Genomic DNA, 20,760 nt, shown 5'->3' with positions numbered 1-20,760 from the left:
TCACAAGGCACGCTTACTTTCTCTCTGGCGGAGTTTCACAGCTCAAGGTTCTGTGTTTTTTTTGCGGCGGCACAGAATCCATCACTACTCTGTGAGCAGTAGTGTTTTGCGTGCCCAGCAGCCCACAAAATGTGTGTGGAGCCAGCTGAGGAGCAGGCCTGTGACAGAATAGGAGTTGGCGTCCCGCAGAAGGACGGCATATATGGTTTGACGCGTGTCGCTAGCTGCTTTCCAGAAACACCTCGTCTAAAAGCGACGTGTTGAAACCAACACCGCTGCAGCAAAGGCTGCAGTCCTTCCTCAGCAAGTCAATCAGGCGCTGGAGTGAAGGACGGGGACAGGTGGATTCTTCTACCTGAGACAGGACATGAGGTTTAGATCTTTAGGCCTTATCATGACTGGACTTCAAACAAGGCTTTGTGTTGACTCAGACGTGTGTGTGCAGGCAAGCCTGAGATACATTATTATCTATTTAAAGGCAACATTTTTAAACTTTGATGTGTGCATGGGATATATGAGAGCCAATCAGCTCTTGATTCTATAAAAGTTGAACTATTTTTAGTCCCTTGATCATTTTGTCTTGAGCGGGACGCTCTGCGGTTGGTATCGAGCAGCAGAATTGACTTTTTTTCTGATCCTGCATGCACAGACACACACTAAAGGTGTGTGAGGGAAACAAAACAAGTTTAAACAATACGTCTAATAATAAGACCACTGACAGAAATGGGTGCGTTGCTCTCAGTGCCGCTGCAACCGATGAAACGCTAACCTTCAACTTTTTCACCGCTTTTCAAATTATTCCCCCGAACATTCATCAGCTCCTAATTGCAGCGTTCAAATCCGACAAAGCTGTCCTCACACAGCCAGCGTGAACATGTGAACCACGTCAGAAACCTTCATGTGAACTGACCAAGCGTCCTCAGATGGAGCGTGGTTTTGATTCAAAGGGAAATAGCCGATTTCACACATTTCAAAAGAGGCTCATCTTTTCAGGTACCACGTATTTAGAGAGTCCCACTCTAAATACGTTCCACATGCACTAAACAGATACGACCACAGGGTGGCGCGACATATACCAGTACCAGTTGGAAATATAGACCCTATTTTACAGGACGGGCTGATAAATATATCTTCGATTAATAAAAATGAAGCTATTAGCAATGCTACCTTAGCTTCGGCAAAACATGTTTAATCTACGTTAGCACAGCTAACCTGTTACTCAGTATGTTTATTTTTGCAGTTAAGTTGGACATCTTAACTCTGAGGTCTCTGGGGTTTGACTCACTTTTTGGAGACACCCTCAAGTGGCCATTTGAGGAACTGCACTTTAGTTCTTCTTTTAGCACTTTTTAGCATTTTCTACCATTTTAAAGATGCATTTTGTGCTGCACACCTCATTTTGTGGAACTACAGACTGTTAAACGGACACTACTGTGGGTTCTGTCCAGGCAAAAGGACCTCTGGCTTATTTGTTTTTGATATTTTTTGAGTTCAGTATCAATCTTGTTGAATTCCCAGCAAGAAAATCTCAGAGTGTCCTGCTATTAGAAGGCTGCAGAGCTACTTGAACCATGCAGACTATTTAAAAATAACCTGAAGAGGTTGTTGAACTGCTGTGCTTCTGGGTGGCACACAGATCACTGAGAAAACATGCTCCTCAAACCATTAACTCTGATGCAGATCTCTGTTCTGACATGAACCCTCTTCCTTTATCGTGCTTCCTCCTCATAATAGCTGGAGTCCCTGCTATCGTTTTTTTTTTTTTGGACGTAAATAGAACTATTAATCTTTGATAGGACAACAGCTGGCAGCACTAATAGCTGCACTTTTATGTTGCTATGTTGAGAGAAGTAGCAGGGCATTTTCTCACGGAGCTCCCTACTCAGATAAGGAAGTGGTAGTTGTAGAAGATGCCCTTATAATCAGCCATCTGCACTGGCTTGAAAACTCTTCCTTTTACATCAGGGCAGAAGAGGTTCGCTTTGGCTTTATCGTTCACATCCAAGTGCCATCACTTGTTGGCTGACAGAAACATCCACCGCCGACTGTGTAAGGCCTGGATGGGTACTTGAAGTTGTTTCCGGGGAAGCTGATGAATTCCAAGAGACCATCCTCCTCTCTGGCAGCTTGGGGTTGATTTGCCCATTTTCTTCTTCTTCAGAAAAAATAAAATAAAAAAATCAACAAAAATTCTGATGCAGCTGCAGGAAAATCTGAGATTTTCGGGTATGTGCTCCATAAAATATTTCACATTTATTTGTGCTTTATATTGTAAAAGATACAGGCGAACAAGCACTGCAGTTATGTGGAAGGCTTGATGAGAAGTCACAGGCATGACTCAAATTCAGCAAATTGCACAGTGGGTGACGCGCACAGTGGGTGACGCGCGCAACATTTCTACTAATCTGTCGCTCAGACCATCACCCTCTCACTCTCTCTCTCTCTCTCTCCTTCTCTCTCCTCCGTGGATCCGTGCGTCCTGCCGCTCCGTCTGATCCGTGATTCGGTGCCAAAACAAGTGCGCACGCTGGTTCTCCCTCCCTCTCTCTCTCTCCCTTCTTGCTGTCACGTTTTCGCCAAAGTTTCGTTTTAACAAATTTAAATATTTCTTGGACATAGAAAAAAAAATATGGCACGAGATATGTAGGAGGCTATAACCAGAAAGAAGTAGGCGGTTGAACGCCAGCACTGTGCGTAACAGTGAGGGAGCAGGTGGATGGAGAGGCTGGCGGGATGCGGCTTTCCAACAGGTCAGCGCCGCGTCGGAGCGGCTGCACTTCATGTTCTCTGCTAAAGGACGCGCTGCCACTATGGACGTGATGTGAGGGACGAAGTTTTCTATTCAACAGTAAGTCATTGAATTACATTTTTTTTAAAAAATCCTTAGAATGGAGCGGACTTTGGTTTGTTCTTGTGCGCACTGCTTTGTATGCGAACCATATAATTTTCTATTCTATGTTGTTTTTCCATCACGCCTGTCTACACGCGGTGCAATCATGACGCAGAGCTGGTTTAGTTTTTGGCGCACATCAGGCTGAGAAACAGGCGCATTTTTTGCGCACAGATGTTTAGATGTGAGTTTTTTCCACGTTATGTCAAAGTGTCACTGAGAGGAAACCAGCGTGTTTTCACGTGATGTGACTGAAAGTCGCCTGTTGAGCTGGCTGCCTCTCACGCTGCCGCTCCTGACATCCTGCAATTTGCGTTTTTTTTCTGTATCATTACATCTCTCCATCTGCAGGAGTTCTAATATTAACCTCCATTCACTCTCCTTATAATAACATAATGACTCTGCCTTATAATTAGCTGCCACTCCTACACTATTCTAATCCAACTTTCTTTTTAATACAATAAATAAATCAGGTGTTTACAGACTGTGGCGCCTGTTTCCAGACGGGGGAGGACCACAAACACTAAAATACAGCTTTCATCTTACACCGCCTGGGAACAACTACAAGACCTGTGTCAGTGTGTTTTAAGCTGGTTAGCAGCTCATGGATGGCAGACTGAGCCCAAGTTCCAAATTATGGATTTCTCATCCTTGTGGGCTTTTCTGAGCCCCCAACACACGACACACAGCTGAAACAGGAGACCCTCCATCTTTCTATGGGCAGAAAATTAGTGGAGCTGCTAGACTACATCTAAATGCCCCCCCCCCTCTCCCCACATGTGTGTAATCTAATTCAGGTGCATTATGAAACAGAAGGAGATGGACTGTTGTCCCCGTGGAGGCAGAGACACTGACGCTGCAAGGGGATGAGTGAGTGATCAGAGCTGTTTGTCCCCAGGATCAATTGAATAAACATTTGTCTTCTGTAGCGCGGTGCCCTCGTCGTTCTCTTGTTCAGGCGTACCATTTTTTTTTTTTTTTTGCATGTATGCATAGGTAGGGGGGGAGACACACACACACACACACAGACACACACACCATATACACGACCTGGACTGCAGCAAAATCTGTAAAATTCATGTCAAATGTGGACGCTCCTCCACGTGTCTGTATGGATAATAATCCGACTGAACATAAAGAGGTTAGATTTGAAGCATTAATCATAGAAAATACTTTTATGTTACTCTGGCTGGAGGTGTGAAAGCAGCACCTTGCTACTGTTGCCATGGATCTTGAAGGACTATTATTATTTGTCAAAGGACATATTCTCAGTACTTTCAGAAAAACTTACTTTCACTCTTTTCTCTCTCTCTCTATAGACCAATCTTGCTCTTTTACCATCTCTCAACAGCTGGGATGTGATAATCGTGGGTTCTCGTGCATTAAAAAACATTCCCAGTCATCCCGATCCCCGGAGCCCTGGAACCTTCAACCTTAAAGTCTCCAATTTCCAGCTCCCTAAGGTCTAAATCAGTGCTTTCACCTACATCTTCAGCCATGGCTTTAGATCATTTCCTCCCAACATCCTCCAACATCTCCATCCCCGAGCCCTTCCTGTATGACAGCTACCTCCCGGGCAACGAGTCCGATCTGAACCTGAACATCACAGAGACCAGAGAGCTTCAACAGGACACCACCAGCTCAGTGGTTATCACATTTATCTACTTCATGGTATGCGCTGTCGGACTGTGCGGCAACACGCTGGTCATCTACGTCATCCTACGCTACGCCAAAATGAAGACGGTCACCAACATATACATCCTGAACCTGGCTGTGGCAGATGTTCTGTGCATGATGAGCCTGCCGTTCATCGCCCTGCAGCTGGCGCTGGTGCACTGGCCCTTCGGAGAGGCTCTGTGCAGGGTGGTCATGTCCTTAGGTGAGTGATTTTGAAGGTACAAGCTGCAGCTGTGTTATACACTCACAGTTTATTCAATTGATTGTTAAGAAGTACCAGCAAACTGTAACACATTGGCTAACAGAAAGTATTCAATACCTCAATAAGACACAAATGTCTGACATGGGTCACGTAATGTGTCAGGCTAGCTAATGCTAATGCTAAATTTGCTAATGCTATATCAACAAGCTGTCATTTCCTACATCAGTGTCACTGCTCCATCTTTGTAGCTGATTAGCTAAAAGGACATATAGAAGAAGTAAACATGAGCACAGGCCACATCTCTTCTAGACACTTGGGGTCAAGAAATGAACCAGGAGGCTTGGTTAAGTCTCAACATCCTCATCTTTGTGATGCTAGTTATGTATAAATATGTCAAAAATTAGACTTTACTTTTGGTTCTGACCCACCCACTCAGAAAAAAAGGAGCTGATGATGCATTTTTCAGTGCCTAGGGTTTCTTTGATGATATTAGCTATGACACAAGCTATTTGGCTAAGCAGAGACTTAGCATATGTGAAGAAACTGCTAAGCTAGCTTAGCATAGACAGACAGTCCAATCACTAAGGACTAATGGACCACTAAGGCTACGTTCAGACTGCAGACTAAAGTGACCCAAATCCGCTATTTTCTGCCCATATGTGACCTGTATCTGATATTGTCATGACAGTCTAAACAGCTGTATTCCGTTTTTTTTTTTATATCCGACCCAGGCCACTTTCATATGTGGTCCTAAATCAGATATGTATCCGATTTTTTGCAATGCGACCTCAGTCTGAACGGCTATGCAGCATATATCGGACGTTTGCGTCAGTGAGAGGCGACAGACGTCACAATTCTGTGACACAGGAGCGGGCAGACAAGCGGTGTTGTTAGCAACAAGCTCCTGTTGCCAGGGAGTAGAGCCCAACCCCAACGCGCTCGCTCACAGATGAGGGAGATGTCGACTCTGTTGCCGTGAAGGTGATACAGAACGGCGCTCACAGACGTATTTGAAGGTTCTTGTCATTATCAAATTATAAATGAAGTCAGTATCACTAAAAGCAGTCACATCACTGTCCCACCACTCTGCACCCACGCACATCTCTGTACAGACGTTGCAGCTGCTGCTCTCTTCCTTCTCAGCGTTCTTCTTAATATTATTTGGTTGTAATTACGTTGGCTACAATCGGACATTAACTTAAACAAAGCCACACAAGCACACGTTGTGTGACGTCGTGTCCTCTTCTGCGCATGCGGGTCACATCAGGGCCGCAGTCCGTTCACACAGGAGAGTGGTAGCAGTCGCATATTATTTTGACCAAAAAATCGGATTTCACCATAAAATCCGAACTGGGCATTAAGACCTGAAATCTGAACGTAGCCTATAAGACCTTGGTGATGACAAAAGGTTAATAATTTTCAGGCATATAAGTATTCATTAAAATGGTGTCAACTGCATCTTATTATGTGTTTTTTAAATTAAAATGTAAACTCATCTTGATCCCCTGCTCTCTCTCCTGCTTTTCCCCACGGCAGACTCCCTCAATCAGTTCACCAGCATTTTCTGCCTGATGGTGATGAGCATCGATCGATACCTGGCGGTGGTCCACCCCATTAAGTCCACAAAATGGCGGAAGCCCCGTGTAGCCAAACTCATTAACCTCACCGTGTGGGGCGTATCGCTGTTAGTCATCCTGCCAACTATGATTTTCAGCGGGCTGGACAAGGTGCCGGTCTGTGGGATTGTGTGGCCGGAGCCGCAGGATGTGTACTACACAGCGTTCATAATCTACACCTTCTTCATTGGATTTTTCCTGCCGCTGGCGGTCATATGTCTTTGCTACCTGCTCATTATAGTCAAGGTGAGATTCTGCCACAGTTTCTTTAAATAACACAGTGCTGCTGTGACTTCAATAACAAGCCCTTTTATTAGCTATTTTAAGAGTCTGTGGTTTACAGCGGTATTATGGCCTCATAATACTTTGCTTCTATCAATCTAAGATACATTTAGCAATAGCTTAGCTATTTGATGCTACATCTGGCAGTGTGTTAGCACCATATCTGAATTCATTCATCCATTTTATAAGTCTCTTAGTCTATCTGGGTTGCGGTCCAGGTCCTCCTGGGGGATCCCCCCAGCTGCTCCCAGGCTAGCTGGAGGATGTTATCCCTCCAGCTGGTCCTGGGTCTGCGCCCAGATGGCTGTGCCTGGTAGACCTTTAAAGCGAGCCGCCCAAAGGGGTATCCTAACCAGATGCCTGAACTAATCTCAATAACGTCATACATGATTGAAAATGAACTCATCCTTTGGTGTATTTGATGTGGTTCTCCCTGCTTATCAGAAATGTGTCTATCTATGTGATATGTCTGTGTGAGCACTGCTTCTCTGTCTGAGAGGCCACTAACACTCATTCCCTCTGCCAGGTGAAGTCGTCGGGCATTCGCGTAGGCTCCACTGTACGCCGGCGCTCAGAGCGCAAGGTGACACGGATGGTGTCCATCGTGGTGGCGGTGTTCGTCCTTTGCTGGCTGCCTTTCTACATCTTTAACGTCACCTCTGTCACCAGCTCCATCAGCCCCACCTCTGCTGTGAAGAGCACCTTTGACTTCGTGGTGGTGCTCGGCTACGCCAACAGCTGCGCAAACCCCATCCTGTACGCCTTCCTGTCGGACAACTTCAAGAAGAGCTTTCAGAACGTGCTGTGCTTGAAAAAGGTGGCGGGCCTGGATGAGATCGAGCGGAGCGACAGCAGGGCGGACAGGAGCAGGATGGTCAACGAGGCGATTATCATCAACGCCAACCTGGAGACTCACAACGCTTCTCTGCTCAACGGCGAGCTGCAGACCAGCATTTGAGAGGCGAAGCGGTAACGCGAGGCAGACTGTGAGGCTGATGGGCTGCCAGCGAGCTGCTTGTGACCCCTGCTCAAAGATGCGGGGGCTGGGGGTGGTGATGTAATAGCTGCTCATGGACACTGACACATGAGCAAAGTCCAACTAAAAACTGAAAAATAAACTATTTCCTAAGGGTTTCCAGAGGTCATGAAAAGTACACTGAGTCCAGCTCAAAACTCTTGATGATTGGGTTAATGAGGCAACTTGAAGCAGTTAACCCTGAGGCAGCGCAAACATAAAAACATGTCGCGTGTTTTGACTGAAGCGATTATCAATGTTCAACAATAAGCTCATGCTGGCGAGCTTGAGGCTTCTATCGAGCCGTTGAGCGGACCGCAATGGACGCCATGTGGGGCTAGTTCATCTGTGTTGTGCAGCGATTGAGCACCATCTCTGCCCTCCATGATGGATATTTTTTATGGCATTGTTTCCTCTGAATGTGGGAAATACTGCTGAAGAAGTGGAAAACAGCCAGGCAGCCAGCCAGCACTGTAATCCTCCAGAGTCTGAAACACAGTCCAAAGACGTTGATATTTTATTCATATCAGATGATTATTCTGGTCCTTCATGATCAACAGGGCGAAAAAATGGCTGAGCCATCTTCTAATTACCAATAAACAAAGGATGTTTTTCTTTTTTTTTTCCCTTTCTGGCTGCCAACTTCACGAGAGAAGCCACGCCGATCCGTAAATTCTTGATTAAACATCCTGGATTATTGATTAAAGTGGAGGGATTATATATCTCAGCAGACGCTCTTACCTTGGGCCTTGGACAGCTTGACTCTGTAAATAAGAAACGCTTTTCTGTTGTGGATGTCAGGCAAACCCTGCAGTTGTAACATTTCTTGTATTGTTGAGATATGCATTGAGTTTGTGTAACCCATCATATGTACTTTATACTGTACCTTTACAATAGTCACCCCCCCCCATGCTGTTGTAAAGAGCCCGTATCTACTTGTAGAAGTGCTGTGTTTTGACAAACGTACAAGTTCATGCTGACCCCCTCACATTAGGTTCAGCCAACGAGTGTGCTCGCAAAGATGCCTAAAGTTCACAGAGAAATGTGTCATGTACTCGAGCAGGGAGAGAGAGAGAGGAGGAGGAGGAGGAGGACACGACACAAGTGAAGACTTGTTAAAGATGGACGTGCTTTCAGCTGCTCCACAGAAGTTTGCACTTCTGTAAAAGTGAAATGACACAAAAGCTAAATACAGTGCGACAGATCCTACATTTCCCAAGATGCAACTTGCTTGTTTGTACGCATCTGTGACATGAACACAACAAAAACGACCATAGCCTTTTACAGCCATGCTAATACTATCTGTCGCTAATGTGGTAGCAAGTCATTACAGACTCAGATTAAATTGACACAATGAACACAATGACAAATCCGGTCTGTCTGACAGCATGCACGTCCATTAGAAAGACACACTTCATAGCTTTGGTCATTCCATAGGCTGCATATAAAGATGGATGACATGACAGTTCCCCAAAAGTGAAGGCATAGGTAATAATCCTGAGCCTCCCCAATGTTGGTAGATGAGACACTAACTGAACTAAAAAAAAAAGTTTTTTTTATTTTTCCCAAGTTTGCATTTAATTAGTTTTTGTTGGCTAACAAAGGTGCCAAGTTTGCTGCAGAGAGTGTTTGGAAGGCGTTTTATTTCTCAACTTTAACTGCACAGACTGCTTCCAAGATGGCATCTTTTTCCAAATTATTTTTTCAAAACTTTTGTGCAATGGGCAGTAGTGGAAATCATCCATCTGTATGTACAGTCTATAGGTGCGTCTAGTTTACGACTAAAAGCCTGCAGGAGTACTGATATTACGTCTTATTACTGATAATAAGTCTCGGCTAGAAGAGGGTTAAGATTCGTTCTGAACATGCAAACAAAAGATGATGTTATGGCCTCCTAAGTAAATTGACCTAGGAGCCTGAGCTCCCGTTGCCATGGGAACGTGGGTGCCCTTTTGAGAGGGAATACATTTCCGGCTAAAATGAATTTTAAAGAAAAACATTCATTTAAAACGAATTAATTTGCTCAACATCACCCCCTACAGCGACACGTGGCTTACTTATACTTAAATAGTATTTGAGAACATTTTTAAGTTTTCACGTACATGTGGCTAACAAGCTTGAAACAGTGACTATGGGAAAAACGAGTAGGATGTTTTTTTAATCCAGAACTAAAGGGTTCCAAAAATAGCTTTGCAACGTAATCTAAAAAAATTCTAAACTAAAGATGAAAATGAACAGGATTCCTGCTAAATTTGTGCATGTACGCACGCTAACGCAACTAGCTCCAAACATATACTTAGCAATATTTCCTTGTGTGTTACTGTACTGACTCCCTGCTGCAGCTTCCTAGCAGAGCTGAATTAGGACTCCTTACTGCTTCATTAATGTTGAAAACATGGAGTCCAGGGCAGGCATATAGTTCCAGTTTCATTTTATGCGCACAGCAGGCTTCCATGATTGAGCCACACCTGATTGCTGTGAGATTTGTCAAAGGACTGCGAAGCCTCTACAGCTGTAATAACGCTGCTGACCATATGCTGCAGTGCTCCAGATTGACTCCGTCTCAGTGTATCAGTGTATCGGTCATGTCAGAAGCCATCAATCAACGCCATCAAAAGAGATGAGGAGGCAGACAGGGCTTTTCCTAAGAGGTTACTGCACGCAATTATCTCGCAAGGCCACACACACACACACATTCACACACACTCACAGAGATAGAGTAGGCGTGTCCTGTAATTTGTCATGACATCCTCTCGGTGCTGCAGGTGCTATTTCTAGCCGGGTCAGTCACACCTTCAATCACAGGTCAAAGCAGCATCACTAACGTTCACTATAGCGTGTAGCTACAAAGCTACGTGCTTTGTTGCTCTCAATGCGTCACACAGACTCTGTACTATTGCATGCATAACATGAAGTGGATGACCAATTCTGCGCAACAGACCAGCGGCTATTATAATGAGTGATCCCCCACAGCTGAAGTATGTTCATTTGTACTCACAGAAAACGTGAATCATAATTAAATCTGTACTTAATGCTGTGTTAATGTTAGTCCTCGGCTGCCACAGGGAGAAACTCATCTCGCATCGTCGCCCATTGCAGTTAAGGTATTTAGCACCTTCATGCTTTGACCATGCAAGAAGTGTTCTCTCCTCATTCACAGTTAATTACTTCTGTTGTCTCTGTTGCCTATCTGTTCCCCTCTCCCTCCTCCACGGGCGTGCACAGCTGGTGAATAGTAATACGAGCTGACACACGTTTTTACACCCACCCAAACCGAACTGAGCTGAAACGTACTGAACCATGCCGAAGAAGGCGCACTATGTCTGTCGTCCCTGCTGGCTATTTGGACATGCTTAATGGACTTATTGTACTTAATGGACCATTCTGATGTTTAATAGATTTTGATTAAAAAAAAAGGTTTGTGCCAAAGCTAGTGCAAATGTAGCGCTGAAAAGGACCACTGCTGTGAGGGGACAGCTGCTTTCTTTGTTTTTTTTTGGGAGGTACTTTGGCTCCGTGCTGAAGTCCAGCGCCTGGTGTGTGTGGAAAAAAGGGTGGATCCTGCTGCTGTATAGTGTACAGATGCGAAGCAGAAGAAGCAGGGGGGAAAGAGAAACCTCCGACTTCTTCGTTTTACGTTCATTTGCGAAGGGCTATCGCGTGCACTCCTGAGGATGCACCGTTTATTATAACCTCTATGGTGTTTGTGGTATCCTCTGCTTGTTCTTGCATGGAGGGTTGCTATATCCTAACTTCACTGTCACCTGACCTCTCCAACCAAAACCCAGTGTCACTGGATCCTTTTTACGTTGGCTTGCAGAGTAAAATGAAATTCACATTATAATCCTGACAACATAGGAGCTCCTCATAACTGCGTGTTTCTGGCTGTGTGCAGCCATGGATATGTACTTTTTTTGTGCTGTTACTTTTATCTATGTGCCTTGAAAGTTAATATAAACTCACATGTTGATGTAGTGTAAAACAACCACCTGCTCCTCCGTCCACCAACCAAAGGCCTTTGTACTCTGGTAACCAAAACACAACAGAGACCTACTCTACATCTCTTTTACTACTGTTCCCCCGGCTTACATGGCTTCTGTTTGTGTGATATAATGTCAAAAGCGGATGTTTATTTGTGAATATTGTTAGATTGCAATGTGATCAATGATTGTAATAGACAGGCCAGCTGTCCTTGTCTCTGCAATTAAAACGCAGACCTGTGCATCTGTGTGTCAGTCAATGAGTGGGTATGGGTGAGGCCAAAATATCCTGTGGGTTGCTGCAATGTTAGAAAAAGACGTCATCTTGAATACAGATTTTGTGCAGTAGAGGTCAAGAGGTGAAGCTGCATTGTTGCTCAAACACCAGCCAGCAGCCAGCCACTTAGGCCCGCGTTCACACTGGAGAAATTCAAGTCAATCCAGCTAGAGTAGAACTGAATCCAGATTAAGCCTTTAAGATGGATACGTTCAGACCTATTTTCAAATCTGGCTATCACAGACGCATGTCCGCGCTCAATCCGGCTTGTTTGTTGACCTCCAAACAGCTAGGTGGCGCCTCGTAATATACAGAGTTCGTTCAGGTCATGGTAGGACCACGTGTGTGCATGCGTCGTACATTTTTTTTTTGTCCTGTGTTGCTCGTTCTTTGGTATTTTTTCAGTTCAACCTGCAGTTTATTCCTTTGTAGCCCTGTGGAAAATAATCTCCGGGCTTTTGTAAGCGACCCGGAAACTGTCCCTGTGAACCGGTAGTATCACGTCACTAGCTGGATTCACTAGCCACATTTGCGTTCAGACCTGAGCCAGATGTAAGCCAATAGGTGGATCGAGATCTATCCGGATATATCCAGGTTTGCGTTGTTCATACTCAGAAAAAAACTATCCAGATACGGCCCGAATCCTGCTTTAGCCAGATTGATTTCCCCAGTGTGAATGGGGTCTTACAGGCAATAGCTTATGTATTTAAATGACACTGTATTCTACTTTCACAGCCTGGTAGCATCTAAAACTGTAAGAAGGGCTGGCTGCTCACCCTCATCTAAAATGCATGTTCAGTTTAATGTGAACCTATTGACACATCCCCAGACATGCGGCAGTAGTCGAGCCTCAGTCTAATATCTTCACAGTGAGCCTATACTTGCTACAGCAATCCCTCACATCACTTCTCATTTTCCCTCCTGCCTGAGTCGCCTCCGTATGACTCACGACACTGAGCGCAATGCCAATCTGAGCTGCCGAGGATTCAGTTCCACCGTGAAAACAACTAATGTATTCTGTAATGAATGTCGTGCTTGGGGGTGTTTCATTGTGGCGCTGGCAGGTGAGAGGATGGAAATGAGGTAAGCAAGGAGGGGGAAAATGTTTGCATCTAGATAAATTGGTAGTTTTAAGGAGAGCCGTGTTTGAAATATCAATGTGAAAAATGTCAGCGAGCGCAGCCGATGCTGCTCCATATATATTATACAGGGGTCAATGCCACGCTGCAACTTCAGTGGGGTATGATCAAGCTTCTCTATGTTTGACTTTGAGATAACCTGAAGGAAAATTGAGCGATGAATCACTGCTTTTAAAAATTCCTTTGAAAAACTTTTCCTCTGCATAACTATAACACTTCTTTTAAGTAGCCTGTGCGTGCAGCATGGTACCCCAGCAAAGTTTAGCTTTTTAGTTTTAGTAGAAACAATGCAATGGCAAGAGGCAGGGGTAAAACTGTAACACAAATGGATGCACAAAGACAATCATCATCATCATCAATCATATCCAACACTTTCTCTCACACTGTCTCTACTGATCCTGATTGTAAATAGCTAGCTCCCAAACAGGGATGGTTACCGTATTTTTCGGACAAGTCGCACTTTTTTTCCTCCTTTGGCTGGGTATGCGACTTATACTTAGGTGCGACTTATTTACGAAAATATATAATTACACATGTTTGTTGTTTTCACACCGACAGCCACTAGAGGGCGCTCTAGGCTCGTCTACCTCTGGAGTTGGTGGAGTTGTTCAGAATGACACAGAGGAAGAAGAATTCAATGGATTTAGTGATTTGGAGTGAGGTCGAGAGTTTGATAAACTCGTTCTGTTTTGTTCTTTATGCTATAGTTTTCCGAATAACTGTTAATGTTAAATAAAGGACAACTATTGAGTTTGTTTTTATGCTTCATGTAGCTAAATAGCCATCAATGTTAGCATACACCTATTCAGCTATCAATGCGTTACGTTAGCATAATGCTAATTAAGATTTACTTTATTAATCCCCATGGGGAAATGAAGTAATGGCGACTTTTTTCTTCTTCATTACGCATTTTTTGGCTGGTGCGACCTAAAGTCCGAAAAATACGGTAATTCTCAAAACACTGCTTAAGGTTGGATAAAATAAAAAAAAATTATGAGATGAGTTAAACTAGACAAAACATGAGCTAGGCACAGTCCTGTTATTCCCACACACGGTCTTGCAATATTCATAATTGCTTTCAGGCACTATGGTAAAACTGTAGAAAATAATATCTTTTATGCACAATTCAAAAACGGAGCTGAAACAGTGTATGGGTGATGATAATAATGTTGTGACATCACTACATGTGCCCTAACTGACAAATTAGTGGTCAAATTATCCATCCTCTAATTAACTATTTATACCATAGCTGCAAAGACACAGCTGTTGAAGGCGCACGCTGCAGGAAGAATGCATGACAAGGAGCAGAGCCGTGCATCTTGACCATCTGGCTCACCTGACAGCAGTTGGGTCACTTCAGCGGAACAAAACTGGAGCTAGTACATCAGACGTCCTTCTATTATATAACTTCCACCTGCATGGACAAAACAGAGGATGGGGTCTGAGTTTTCCGCTGTTGTCTAATGAACCCATTTTTGGCTGGAGAGAAAAAAAAAATCTGCTTCACCCTGACTCTGAAGAAAGTGTGTGTTTGATGTGTTTGATACACACTTGCGGGTTGAAACATTGTTCAGTGGTCTGGCAGAGATTTCAGGGGAGCTCTGCGCAGCATGTGGGCTCTCAATACACGCTCATACACTCGTCAATACAGTTTTTATCTTCATGTAAGGCAGGTAGGGGATAAAAGTATCTCCCTACCTAAGCTGAACTCCAACACCTTCATCTTTTATCATCTCTGCTGTGGGATGATGACTGAGGAGCGCAGTCTTCCTTTGAGGTAAATAAGGGCATGTAAGCTGTCATGACCCCTGACAAAAACAGAGCGATAAGAATGAGTTACTGTTGCTGCTGCACTGAGCATGCTTTTCATATGCTACGCCGCCATCTGCTGGTCGAACTCTGGTACTGCATTCTAGTTGTATTCAAGCGGACAAGAGAAGTGGTTTTACTCATGTGAGCTGGCTTCCTTTTCTCTTCTTCAGAATTTGACTACCCATCTGCAGTCAGTCTATTCTGGGCAAAGGTTTCTGAAAGTGTTGCTTGTGGTTGAAGGTGTGATCCAGACTACACAAAAACCTTATTATCCTTCAAATGGATTCACAGCAGTCAGCTGCCACCTGCAGCTGATGCTTCATGACAACACAAGCATGCATGAATCAGACCTTTATAGAGACAAATGTCCAAAATGCATGTCCATAAATCGTCTCATCACTCATTCAAATGCCCTCATTCGCCCTCATTTACGAAAACTATGCCACAGATCTGGTCAACCTTCGGTTTCACTGTGACTCAACATGGAGTCAAGTCATGATATTTATCAGCGAGTTCTCTAAATTCAACTTCTTGGTTTTTTTTTCTTAGTTTTTAGTCATTTAGTCAAAGGATTTACATACAGATGTTGACACAGCTCTGTCATCCCAAAAATGAGATGTATGAATAGGATTTGACTGTAGTGAAGCACCTTTTAGGCAGATCAGATGATTTACCAGCAATGACAAGAAAACAATTTAGTCAATACCAGATGAAAAAGGTTCAATATTAAAACAGAAAATAAAATAAGTGGAATTTAAATTACATTTATGGCAAAATATTGTTGGAAATTTATAGTTATACAAAATGTTTAGTCAGTTTTTACTCAGCTTTAAGTATAAAAAAAGATAAATCACTACATAAAAGAGTGGGTTTTCAGTTTACTATGTTACAAGGGGTAGACTTAATTTATCACTTGTTCCATCTAACTTACCACAATGTTGTGTACATGTGTGCGTCTGAGGCTTTAATGACCAATCACTTTGATGTTAATACTGCCACATGTTCAGCAGCCACGTTGCACCTTTCACAGCCGTCACAAAGCAGAACTAAATGAGTGTGCTGCAGATCAAAACTAACACCTTTTAATGGCTCGTCACCACATTGTTTCCGTCACCGAACACCTGCACAGCTGAGCCTCCTTCAAGACCTCAGACCAGTTGTGATTTTTACTTCTATACTCTAGTGTAACTCACTTCGCATTGTCTGTAGCTTTTGATAAAGAATTGCTCATTTACCCTTGATTTAGTATAAGAATCCTTCACCAGAAACATGAAACACTGAGATCATGTCCTGTGCCCAGTGGAATGTGAAACACATGGTGAGGAATTGCCGACAGTTTCACACACTGATGTTGAGAAAGCAGGTTTAGTCACATCTTGAACAGCCGGCAAAGCTCGGGGAGTTCACGAATACCTGTCAACACTGAGTCAACCTGCAGTCATGATTAAGGCTCAGCAGACGTAACTATCCGATGGATCATTTAATACGTTTAAATGAGTAAATTATTTGAAATAAATTACTGGGATTAGGATGTCTATACGGACAGATTTGTGCATTAGAATGTGATACATGGAAGTGAAACTATTCAACAGGCTTATTTTAAAGCATTAAACGACAAACGTGAAGAAACTAAAATGAACAGGTGTATAATGTCACATAAATACACGTTTAAAGACTTTTTAGTAAATAAATACAAATAAAAGTCGATTTAGACTTAAATGTATACCTGCATTACAAATTGCACATTTTTGCTTCTGCACCTATGTTTATTTTTTATCTTGCTGTAAATAATTTAGGTATATTTTTTATTTTTTGGTATGCTTGAGTGACTGTATTCTGCTGCTGCAACAGTGAAATTTCCCATCTTGGGATGAATAAAGTATTTTCTATTCTATTCTATCCATCTAAAAAAGAAAATACAATAATAAATAATAATTTGCAGCAATAATCCTGACCAAATGTTCCCAGTAGCTGTAAATCCAGCCAGATTATCAGTCGTCATCTCAGTCTTTGACTGCTGGGGTCATTTAACCAACTGTGGAGGAGTTGGCAAAAATAAAAAAAATAAAAATAAAGAATGCTCGGTGGTGGGATTACATTCTTGTACATTACGCACTACCCTGGTGTTTATGCGTGAGTGTTCAGGTGAGGGGGGGATTCTCCTCGCACACAGAGGGGAAGTCCCACATCATGTAGAAACTAATATCCAAATTAGCTTCCATGTTGAAATACAGAGCTGCTTCACTCTCATCATCAAATCAAGGATTCTCCCACTGCTTCTTCATCCAGCCAGGTAAGCGCTGTTTTATACTTGTAGTAACAGTCTCAGTATTTGCGGTGCAGGTGGGAATGAGGCCCAGTTAATCTAACAACTATACGGTTTATAATGATAAACACAAGCTGGTCTCACAGATTAGAAGCTTATAAAACAAGGCAAAACAAGAAGTATCGAAAATGTGAAAAAAGAATACTTACAATTCAGGTTTAAATTGAAACAGGCACTTTTGTTTTAATGCTGCTAACTGCAAGCAGAGAGTGAATTTATGATAATCACAGATTGAACTTACTCAACAAGACACTGGGTGTTGGTTAGCGGGGTGTGACGGATAAACTCAGAACCCTTATCAGGCTTGCAGGCTCTGCGTGTGAAAGCAGTGGAGGGAGGAGGAGGTTTAGATCTGTGTGTCTTTCACACTCCGCTGGCTCAGTGCTCGCTGGAGCAAAGAAAACTATTTGAGGACAAAAGACATGATTTGTAAAAGGATGGAAGCATACGAAGCCGGGACTGTGTCGTTTTAAAACGCTGAAAGGAAAAGGGGTCTTTTAGACCGAATTCCCCCCAGTAAAGAGTAGCATAGCATGGTACAGTACTACTTATTGGATAAGGTGGATCCATAAATCAACTATTTAACTACATATTTGTATATTGTTCTACTGATGTGTTTGTGTCTGTGTGTGTCAGTGTGAAGGTTGACGATGGGGATGGTTAAAAAGTGCCTCGACAGTGAGTACTGGGATCACTTGGTCAAACATTGTATGGACTGTCATACAGCGTGTCAATACCAGCCTGTGATCAGCAAATGCACCAATTACTGTGGTGAGTCCACAAATGCACGAGAACACGGATAAAAGCCACATTTTCCACTGATCTAAAGGTTCTTTCAAAATGAAAAGCCGTTCAATCTGATTAGAAATACAACAAATTCATCCTGCAGCGTCTGCAAAATGTAAAGCTCTGCCGGGCCACCAGTACGACAGGCTGCTGAAGAAATGCGTGAACTGCACGGAGATCTGTGGCAGACATCTAGCAGAATGCACGGAGCACTGCCAAAGTGAGTACTCTCAATGTGAATTATTTACTGACTGGCTGTTTTTTGGTTGTTTTGTTGGGGTATGTTGAAACTCTGTGGACAAAGTAAGTAAGTGAAGTAAAGAGGGCTGGACTAGAATGCACAGCAGGAACACAACCACTGACAGGTGAAGTGATGCTGACAGTGTGTGAGGAGGAAGAGGGAGAAACTGGCAGGGGTAAGGATTTCACTTTGACAAGGACTGAAATGTGAAACTAGTTGGCTGAGACAGAGCATCCCCAAAATGTCAGGTCTTATCTAGAGATTACCAAAAGTGGTTCTACAAAGAACAGCAGTCGCCCAAGACTGACCAATGTAGGAAGAAAGGAACAAACCCTTGTGTGGTAAATAAAAGTTAGTGATTGGTCAGATTTTCAATGCTGATCCTGGACAACCACCAAAAGCGTTTAAAACTGGACAATGGACACCCTCAGAGGTCTAGGTGCGTCCGGATCTCGATGGGTCAGGGCTGATTGGTGGCACAAGTAAGCTGCTGTAATGTAAACACAACCTGATCCTTAACAGGCTTTATGTTGCACCATATGGTAGAAAACGTCTTGATCCGTCATTCTTCCATTCCCCTCCAGCTCTACCAACTCCCATGACCACCAAAAACCTGATTGAGGTCACCACACTTGCGCAGACGTCCAAGGTGCCCACTTCCAGAGCACTAGAAAACTCCGCTCTCCTGCTTTACTCCCTCCTGGCTGTGTGCATAGTGCTGCTGTTTTCTAACTTGTTTATAGCACTGGTAGTCTTTGTCAGGGGACGGAGGACCAAAGCGTCAAAACGAGGATCCATAGAGAGCACTGAACACAAGCACAAGGGTGAGGTCCCGCCAGAGCAAGACGTCCGTCTTCCAGGAAGCCAATTGGGTAAGAGCTTCGATACATCGAAAGGCACAGATCAATGAGAAGACACGTGCTGAGCAGAGCACCCAGTTCATGTCTTTTGGTTTCAGGTCCATACTGTCCGACCAACACTGAGCCAACTGATGACTGCAGCCCAACAGAGACCTGTGTGTGTGTCCACTGCTTTCCTGATCTAAAAGCACTAAGCCAGGTCAACGACAGGTCGCCGAGGGCACCTTCCTCAACCTACCAGCACAACGTCCTCCACAGAGCCCAAGTCCAAAACGGGAGTCTGGCCTACCGGACAGAGGAGAATTTTCATAACTACAGGCTAGCGGCACAAGAGGAGGCAGCAGTGGGATGACGTAGATCAGTCTCACAAGGAAACAAGAATGGATTCATGGGATTAACATCTCAGATAAAAGCATCCGGCACATCAGCGCAGCTGGTGCAGAAACTATTTCACCTGTAAAACTAAAAACAAGGTTAAAATGTTCATTTATGATCCTGCATCAAGGGCTCAACGAGCAGAAATTGATATTTAAATACGTCTGAAAAAGCTGGTGGCTAATTTTAAAGTTCATCTCATTTTACTTTTAGGGATTAAATGGTAGAAAATAAAACTTCAAAATCAGCTTTTATGAGATATGCGTGAGTGCTGCAGCATGAGGATGCAGAAATATTTTGTTGTTCACTAATGGTTCAGATGAGTGATTTTTGAGGAAGCATTTTAGGAAAATGAGGTGCATCTGGACTAAATCTGTCAACTTCATTCTACAGCTCTGACATGACAACAGATAACCAAACACTGTACTTAAACTGTTTATTACAAGTAATTTTGGTCATTTCTTTGTCAAATCGGAAGCAGCTAATAAATGATAATCTGTTATCTGCCAGAAAAAAAATCTTTTGTCTTCTATGCTACTGCACAACATCGTAAATAAATACAATTATGTGAAGTCAAAGGCAGAAAAAGGTCGTAACAACATATGACGACCCAAAAAGAAAGCGTAGCGCAAAAAGACTGAGGGATAAACTTCCCTGATCGGCCATCTGCAGCAATATGAAAACACACACCTGACATACAGTCAGTGAAAAGCTCATCCATGGCAGCTAGAATCCGAATCTCTCCACGACAGTAGTTTGGCGCCCCCATGAGGTGAGATAACAGAATCATTTCTATAAATACTGATGCCTCACTGAGGGGGAGCGTGTTTGCATGGGGAACTTCTGTTCGACCAAGCACAAGGTCCCATTGCTATGGTAACTTCCAGTTTTTCCTTCCTGTGCTTATCGACAACCGAAGCACGGAGAGAAAAAAAAAAATGCCCAATGCAAAACAATGAGTTTAAATAAATAAGCAGCACAGACGTGTTTACAGATATAGATTTTTTTTTCTTTATTTGAGTGTCTTTTCATCACTGTGTCCAGTTCTTGCAGCAGTTACATGTGTGTGCGAGGAATGACTGACCGGCTCAAGACAAGTTTTCTTCTGATTTACGATCCCCCGTGGCTGTATCCAGCAATATAGAAGAACGAATCAACTTTGAGGTTCCACCATGTGTCTCTAACATACAAACTGTACATTTATACTTTTACATACATCATCAACATGTGGAAAAAAAAAAAAAAATCCTATCAAACTGTGATACCCAGCTCAGACGGCATG

General features: G+C 43.3%; 2 protein-coding genes across 3 annotated transcripts; both read left to right on the top strand.

The window, feature by feature from the left end:
- Positions 1–2,402: 2,402 nt before the first annotated feature.
- On the top strand, positions 2,403–11,906 carry sstr2a (somatostatin receptor 2a). The gene is made up of 4 exons (XM_028408347.1): positions 2,403–2,848; positions 4,210–4,769; positions 6,306–6,631; positions 7,194–11,906. The coding sequence occupies exons 2-4, from the start codon at positions 4,388–4,390 to the stop codon at positions 7,623–7,625; spliced, it is 1,140 nt and encodes a 379-aa protein (XP_028264148.1). The 5' UTR covers positions 2,403–2,848; positions 4,210–4,387; the 3' UTR covers positions 7,626–11,906.
- Positions 11,907–17,134: 5,228 nt separating this feature from the next.
- tnfrsf13b (TNF receptor superfamily member 13B) lies at positions 17,135–19,943 on the top strand. 2 transcript variants are annotated; one of them, XM_028408351.1, is made up of 5 exons: positions 17,135–17,183; positions 17,853–17,987; positions 18,106–18,222; positions 18,828–19,115; positions 19,202–19,940. In XM_028408351.1, the coding sequence occupies exons 2-5, from the start codon at positions 17,867–17,869 to the stop codon at positions 19,453–19,455; spliced, it is 780 nt and encodes a 259-aa protein (XP_028264152.1). In that variant the 5' UTR covers positions 17,135–17,183; positions 17,853–17,866; the 3' UTR covers positions 19,456–19,940. The 2 variants fall into 2 exon arrangements, with proteins under 2 accessions (XP_028264152.1, XP_028264153.1); XM_028408352.1 differs by lacking the exon at positions 17,135–17,183 and adding an exon at positions 17,214–17,752 and having other exon boundaries at positions 19,202–19,943.
- The last annotated feature ends 817 nt before the right edge of the window (positions 19,944–20,760 follow it).

Source organism: Parambassis ranga, chromosome 6, assembly GCF_900634625.1.
Source record: "Parambassis ranga chromosome 6, fParRan2.1, whole genome shotgun sequence".
NCBI lineage: Eukaryota > Metazoa > Chordata > Actinopteri > Ambassidae > Parambassis > Parambassis ranga.
The sequence above is the reverse complement of the archived record's forward strand: the minus strand, read 5'-3'. Positions and strand labels throughout refer to the sequence as shown.